At 48.0% G+C, this 8234-nt stretch overlaps 1 protein-coding gene across 1 annotated transcript; it reads right to left on the reverse strand.

Annotated features, from left to right (window-relative positions):
- Positions 1-85: 85 nt before the first annotated feature.
- Positions 86-2160, reverse strand: LOC100482658 (alpha-1B adrenergic receptor). The gene is made up of 2 exons (XM_019794960.2): positions 1374-2160; positions 86-372 (listed from the first exon to the last, which is right to left on the reverse strand). Exons 1-2 carry the CDS (start codon positions 2158-2160, stop codon positions 215-217), a joined length of 945 nt encoding a protein of 314 aa, XP_019650519.2. The 3' UTR covers positions 86-214.
- Positions 2161-8234: the final 6074 nt, after the last annotated feature.

Below are 8234 nucleotides of genomic sequence, written 5' to 3' on the forward strand. Positions count from 1 at the left end.
GGGGGGGGGGTATAGCTTCAAACGCTTCCCACATAACACACTAAAAATATCTCCAAAAGGCATTAACTTGCAAGCCTGCCTCAGAAATGACAACATGGAGAGTAGGTTAAACACCTTTTTTCTTTATCTTTTTAAAATGGAAATTCCTGATGTCAATTTGCTTTCTTTCCATTTACCCTTTTCTGGTGAAAGCAGTGTGTCTACAGAATTTTAGTTATTTGAGGGATTTGGTTATGTTCGGTTCTAACAGAGCCCCGGGTGTGATTGCAGGCTTACATGGTCCATGGCATGTAGCAGCCGTTACCTCTTCCGATATCATGGCACATGACTTTGCAATGATCACCTCCCTCCATTCATTTTCTGGAGTGTCCCCTGGGATGGGAGAGGAAACCACAGCAGATCAGTGCCTTAGAGAAGGGACGAATGTTTCCCAAGCCATGTGGACAGCATGTCACGGTACTCTCCTCTAGCTTTACCTCCTAACCAGACCTCGTCTTCTTAGGAAAAATCAGGAAGCTTTTTGAACAACTTAGTAAGACCACGAAACAAAAGAAGATGGACATATTTGTATAGGAGAGGAAGAACTCAATTTCATCCCGCAGGCTTTGGTGTCTGGCAGCCTTCAGGTGAGGGGCCACTGTCATTTAAATCTGGGTATTCCATGAATCACCAGAGTTAGGAACATTTTCCGGTAAGAATTGAAAACACGTGACCCTCTGTCTTCGTTCTCTTTCAAATCTCAAGCTTTAGATAACTCAAAGGCTGATCGGGGCCGTGCGGCTGTTACAATGTTCGTATTAACTCCTAACGAAGGGAGTGCATTGAGGTGAGAGCAAGCAGTGAAGGAAGGAGGGGAGAACGCAGCCTCTGCAAAGCTCATGGGGAGCGTGGGTCTCTGCAAGAGCCCTGGAAATGCTGAATGAAAACTGCTTTTCTGCGTACGAGCTGCCTGCCTGCTTCCCGAATGCCGCGTCTGCGGTAACTACAAACTACTTTGTATGCTGCATTAGTGACGCTGCCTTAGCCGGCACATCGTTACTACCGAGATAACGCTGGTGTGATGTTCACGTCCAGTGTCCTTTTTAATTATTAAACTGACGCTGCTGAATGAGTCATTCCACATACCAGATTTTCCTCCTGTGGTTCTATTTCAAGTGCCTAGCACCTTACTTCGTGTGTTCCACTAACACCTGAGTGGGTTCTTAGCCAGCTAGCCAGCCTGCAAAGCCTTTGCAGAACAAACAGTATTTTCCCATCTCCAAACACACACAGACCGCATAAAACACAAAACCGACAGAAAACTTTACAGTAGGGTCATCAGCAAACCCGAGATCTGAAAACACCCAGTTCCCCTCCGCCAGTCCCCAACTTACCAAGCGGCAGAGCGATGAAGAACGGTAGCCAGCACAGGATGAACATACCGACCACAATGCCCAAGGTCTTGGCCGCTTTCTTTTCCCTGGAGAACTTAAAAAGTTTGACAGCTATGGAACTCCTGGGGTTGTGGCCCTTGGCCTTGGTACTGCTGAGGGTGTCCTCATGAAAGTTCTTGGAGTGGATCCTCAGAGTCAGCTCCTTGGAGTTGGACATCTCTTTCATGACTCCGGCCTCCAGGTTCTTGGTGGTCCTCTTGGCAACGATGTAAACGCGACAGTACATGACCAGAATGACCGCCAGAGGGATGTAGAAGGAGCCCAGGGAAGAGAAGAGGGCATAGAAGGGTTCTTCAGTGACCCCACATTCCTTGTCATCGTTGGGCGCCGGCTCCTTCCACCCGAGGAGAGGTCCGATGGAGATGACCGTGGACAAGACCCAGACACTGAGGAGCGCCAAGATGGCCTTCCTCCGGGTGACCAGCGTGGGGTATTGCAGAGAGTAGCGCACCCCAATGTAGCGATCGATGGAGATGGCGCACAGGCTCAGAATGGAGGCCGTGCAGCACAGGACGTCCACGGCGGCCCAGATGTCACAGAAGATGCGTCCCAGCACCCAGTAGCCGAGCACCTCCAGGGCGGCCGAGAAGGGCAGCACGGTGAAGCTCAGCAGCAGGTCGGCAATGGCCAGGTTGACGATGAAGTAGTTGGTGGGCGTCCGCAGGTGACGGTTGCAGGCCACCGACAAGATGNAGCCGCCTCTGGGCTGACTGCACGGCGGTGACATCAGGCGGGGGAGCCCGGCGCCCTGACTCCGCGCGGCACTAGGGGGCAATGCGGGTCCAGCGAAGGCGCCCGCAGCCCCGACGTCGCCACCCAGGGCAGCCCCGGGGCCGGACGCGCCCCCCCAACTCCGTCCCCCCCACCCCCCACCAACTCGAGCCTCGGGCTGGGGTGGGGGAGGAGCGACCTGAGCGTGGGGACCCCGGTCCCCCGCCCTGAGGTGGCCCGCTGCGATTCTTGCCCCTTCTAGTCTCCCTTCGGTCTCAAAAGTGGCGTGGGCTGCTTGCCGCTAATGGGGGGCGTCTGAGTCAGCACCCAGATTTAGGGGGATATGCAACTTGTGTGGCGCCTAAAAGCAGGATCTCAAGGTTAGGCAGGTGAGAGGGATNGGTGGAGGGGATTGGGATCACCCCCAAGACACCCCCCCCCCCCCCGCCTCCCGCCTTTATGAAACCTCTCTGGTCTCTAATAAAGTCCAGAGGCTTCTCTTCATTCATTCGTTTACTCACTCACTCATTCATTCACCAAATTGTTAACGTCCCCACTGTCTGCGCTGGGGGCATAGCAACTGAACCAAGGAGACAAAGACCCCTGCCTTCCAGGGGCTTACATTCTACTGGGAGGAGACAGACAACAAACAAATAAGTAGGCAAATTATGAGGTATGTCCTATGCGGGCAGGTGTAACAGAAAATAAAGCAAGGGGGGAAATGGAATGATGTGTGTGTGTGTTGTGAGGACGGGAATTTGAAATTTTAAATGGGTTCTCACGAGGTCACTGAAGTGATGTTTGAGTCAAGACCTGAAAGAAATGAGGAAGAAGCTACTGGGCTCTCTGGGGTTGAGGGTGGCACTGGTGGTGGCTGTGGAAGAGACCTCCAGGCATCTGGGGAAGGGACTAGTGAAATCTGGATTATTTATTGTTTTTTTTCCTTTTCTGTCTGATACTCATGTCGGACATTGAGTTATAGGGACGCACTCCCAAAGGTGGGCATGTGGTACTTAGGAGAGAAGATAAGGGCTGCAGAGAGAGAGCCTTATGTTAGTTGACATTTATTCAACACTTGTTATGTCCCGAACAGTGCACTAAGTACATTTTGCATTTTCTCATAATCCTAAGAAAGAAGGGCTATTCTCATCATCATTTCCATTTTGTGAATGGGACAAGGTACAGTGAAATTTAACTCTTTGCCCAAGTCCACACAGCCATCATGGAGAGAAGCTAGGAACTTACTCCAACTGCAGGTCTATCCAGAGTTGAGCATGGAGCAGCTGTGTCACACTTTTCCCCTGGAAGCACTGGAGGGGGTAGATTTGTTCCCCCAGATTTATTGGGATATAACTGACATATAACAGTGTGTGAGCTGAAGGTATACAAAGCGCTGATCTGATATATATTGCAAAATGATTACCATCGTAGTGTTAGCAAACATCTTCATCATGGCACATAAATATCATTTCTTTTCTGTGGTGAGAACATTTAAGATCTATCCTCTTTGCAAATTTCAAGTATATAACACAATATTATTAACTATAATTACTATGCTGTACATTAGACCCCCAGAACTTACTCATCTTATGACTGGAAGTTTGTACCCTTTGATCAACATCTTCCCATTCCACTGTTCCCAGTCCCTGGCAACCACCATTCAACTCTGTTTCTATGAGTTTGGCTTTTAGATTCCACACATAAGCGATATCATATAGTATTTCTCTCTCTCTGTCTATCTTACTTCACTTAGCATAATGCCCTCAAGTTTCATCCACGTTGTAGCAAGTGGCCGGATTTCCTTCTTTCTCTTGACTGAATAATATTCCATTGTATATGTATACTATATCTTTTTTATCCATCCACCAGTTGATGGACACTTAGGTGTTTCCATATCTGGGCTCTTGTGAATAATGCTGCAGTGAAAATGGATGTGCGGATATCTTTTTGAGATCGTATTTTCATTGGCTCTGGCTGTATAACCGGAAACGGAATTGCTGGATCATATGGTAATTCCATTTTTAATTTTTGGGGGAGGCTCCATACTGTTTTCCAAAGTGACTCTACCAGTTTACATTTGAGGAAGGGAGTGGATTGATTGTTGAAGAGGGAGCTGTCTTCCAAGTAGTAAATTTTGGGACCTGAGTGACTAGTGCTAGGAGGGAACTCACATTTACTGAGCTCCTACTGAGAGCCAAGCTTTTACTGATTTTCTTTTATTCTTCACAACAATGCTTTGAGAGGGGCATAGCCATTGTCCATTGACAGATGAGAAAACCATAGCTCTAAGAGAATTAGTACATTCCTGAGGTCATGTGGCTAGTAGATATGTGGCAGAGCAACCTAGTGACAGCTGTAGATTGAAAGGTAAAGCTTGAAGCCTTTTTTTCTCTCGTCCAGAAGCCCGTGTCTAAGGCTTCCCACTGTCTGCCCTTGGTAATCACTATAACCTGATATGCAGGGGTGGGGAACCAGGAAGTCACTCAGGATGATTGACATTTAAACTCCTCAACCTAGAGGTAGGTTCTTGACCTCTTTTTTATTATATAAACATACAATACAAAATATAAATACATTTATGTATGTATTTGGGGGGCAGGAGGTTATCACACACCTATCTAATGTTTTAATCTAAGGCTTTAATCTTCTTCCACCAAAATGCAGAGATTCCCAAAATATATATAATTTCAAGGGGTTCCCTGAGATTAAGAAACATGTGGTAGAGACAGCCCTGAAAACAGATTTTTTTCCTATTTCGATTAAATTTGCTTAAGTTGTATCTGAAGATTCTAAAATAAGAGATTCACTGGTTTATAGTGATTGAGCTCTTCCAGAGCTTTCCGAACCTTCACTTGCCCATCTTCCCATTTTGGAGGTGGTCTAGGAGGCCGAGGGAAGTGGTAAACTCCCATAGATAGTCATGTGTGGAATTGGTTTACAAACTCCGTTTCTCCAGACCACAGAGCAGTGCTTCTTCCTCTGCCCCAGAAGGAAGCCACCATGATAGCCACTCATAGCTTGGTTCAGGTATCAGAATGTGGAAGAGATTATTGAGCTGGATCAAAAGGTTCAAAACCCAGGTAGATTTCAGACACATTGTCATTTACTGGTGTCTTTCATAAAGGCAAAACAAACATCCCACCATAAGGCAAACAACTATTAGCCTTAATAGCAGTCATGTACCAGGACCCACTAAGCAACCTTTGCTAATGGTCCTTTCCTTGCTGCTCCTCCCCTCCCTTCGCTGGAGATGCCTCTTAACCTCTCTGGCTGATATTTGACCCATGGAATTGACCATTTATTTAGGTGTCATGAGGATACAGACAATATTTCATTTTCTCGGCACTCCCTGGGGCAAAGCCAAGCATAGAGCTCTGACTCACTCGAGGCTTGGGAAAGAAGAACCTTTTCATTATCCATCTGATTACATTAGAAACCTCTGATGTTGCAAACTCCCATTTCCATGAGCCCTCTAGGAGAAGCTGTCACTGAGTTTGACCTGTGGGGAGACCAAGGCTATGGGAGGTTCTGAGCTCAGTTTAGAGACTTGATGGGAGGAGGGCTCTCACCTGTGACCATGCAGTTTTGCACGGTATTCCCTCTCTAGCTCTCTCAACCAGCCACGTACAGGAACATCTGCTCTGTGTAAGGCACTATGCTAGGTGCTGTGGGCGAGTCAAAGATAAGTTAAATCAGGCAAGCGCTGAGCTAGTGCTGAGAGAGGTACTGTGGGAGAGGGTGACGATGGTAAAGTGCCCTTCAGAGCGTCCCTGCTGTGGGCCAGGCCCTATGCTGTGTACTCCATGCACTTACTCAAATCTTCACAACAGTGCAAGGTTCCTCATTTTACAAATGAGGAAACTGAAGTCCAGAGAGGTTCATTCACTGAGTAAGCAGCATTGGTATTCGAAGCATTGTTGTCTGGCTCCAAAGCTCGCATCCTTCTCTCTGTACCAGACTGAGATTAAAAAAAAAAAAAAAAAAAAAAAGTGGCAGAAGGTTCAGTGTTAGCCCTGAAGGAAATTACAGCAGAAAACAGAATGTGATCAGGGTCCTGAGCAAAGCAGAGGTCAGGGAGGGGATGGCAAGGCAGAACTGTCCTGGAGAGAGGGCTCTGCAGAGGGACTCCTCAGGTCAGGCTTCCTTGCCTTCCAGGCCAGCACTCAGTCTGCTGGGGGTTTGAGAGCCGACTTGGATTCTAATCCTGCTTCCCTCATTTAAAAAAAAAAGATTTTATTTATTTATTTGACAGAGAGAGTGCGAGAGAGCACAAGCAAGGGGGAGCAAAATGGGGAGAGGGAGAAGCAGGCTTTCTGCTCCCAGTGAAGCAGGGGCTCAATCCCAGGACCCCAGGATCATGCCCTGAGCCAAAGGCAGGTGCTTACCCGACTGAGCCCCCCAGACACCCCGGCTTCCTTCACTTAATAGCTATTAATGTGACCTTGGGCAAGATAATAAAGTGAATTCTAGCATCAAACAGACCTGGGTTATGTGCCAGTTGAACTAATTTATTAGCTGTGTGTCCTTGGGCAAGTCACTTAACCACTCTCAGCCCCAGTTTCCTCATCTGTGAAATGAAGTTCATGATAGTCCCTAACTCAGATTGGGCTGAAGTGATGATTAAATGTGATAATATGTGTCAAGTGCCTAGTGCAGAGTAATAGTAATAGTATCAGCCAAGAGTTAATAAGGGCTTACTAGGTGCTAGGCATCATGCCCAAAAGGCCTTATATACATTATCTGATTTAATCCTGATATTAATATTGTGAGGTGGATGCTATTATGATTGCCATCTCACAGATGAGGAAACTGAGTCTCAGAGTGGTTGCCCAAGGCAGCAGGGCTACCAGGTGGCAGAGCTGGAATACAATGCACGTAGGGAACGGGGTTAAAAATAAATAAGAATTGGATGTGTGAGGCACCTGCTTCATGAGGTAGACTGAGGTCTTGGGGACTTGAAGGAGAATTTTTGCCCTTGAAGCAGCCCAGATGGGAGAGATGAGAAGCACCCTTTGTCCTGGGCAGGGGACGCTGGCTACAGCAGAAGCATTTCCCCTGGCTCCAAAGGCAGCAGGTCAGAGGATCCCAGGACTGAGAGAGTTCAGCTCCCTCTGGGCACACTTGTCCTCTCTGGTAGTTACAATTTGTCAATCTTTGGTGCGGGTTCCCTGGCCCGGAACTTCTGGTAACACAGCATTTCCCGGTAAGGTAGAGAGAGCTCTGTAGCACTCCTTTTTGCAGCAGACTGGTAAAGACGAACTGCCAAGTCATCCAGGGGCTGACTTCATAGCGCCTGCTCAGGGAAAGCCTGGGAACCCTGAATTGGGGGCTGGGGTGTGAGGGCACAGGGTGTCAGAACGTGGAGTGTGAGAAAACCTGCTGACTCTGGAACCCGGGAACTGGTCTCTTCTTCCTATGCCCCAAGGAGCAGCTCTGGTGGGACAAGGTAAACAGGTTGCCAACACCAACTGGCGGTGTTGCAGACCCGAGGGCCATGGGGAGTGTGTGCTGTCTTCTCAAATGATTCTGTCTGTCCCTTTGTGGCTGTGGGGTTTACCCATCATTTTGCCCAGGAATCCATGGTGGTCCCAAGATTTCTCTAGAAAGAGCCTTTAAGTTGTGAACTGGTTTGGAGGTGGGTGGCTGCTGTGTTTGCCGCATGCTCTCCCCAAGACTGATGTCATTTTCCATAACAAAGACCTAGGGCAGGGAGCTGTTGCAGGTTTTACTGGGGCTGAAGCTCTCCCAAGATGCCTGTGTATTGCCACTTTCCAGCCACATTTGTTAACACCACCAAAGAAAGGTTCATGCCCAACATCACAAAACAAAATTTGTGGCCATTAGCTCCTTACAGCTGCCTTTCAAGTCACTGGCCCCTCTGGGCTCTTCTGTTATAGTCAGGATCACCCACTTCTGAGATGTCAGAGTCAGAAGGACCCTAGGGATCATCTAGTTCAGGGGTCAGCAAACTATGGCTGGTGACACACCCCGGCCTGTGCCTATTTTTGTAAATAAAGTTTTATTGGAACACAGCCACGCTCATTCGCTTATGTTTGGTCTGTAGGTACTGTCACACTACAATGACAGAGG

Source organism: Ailuropoda melanoleuca, chromosome 3 (assembly GCF_002007445.2).
Source record: "Ailuropoda melanoleuca isolate Jingjing chromosome 3, ASM200744v2, whole genome shotgun sequence".
NCBI classification, from domain to species: Eukaryota; Metazoa; Chordata; class Mammalia; order Carnivora; family Ursidae; genus Ailuropoda; species Ailuropoda melanoleuca.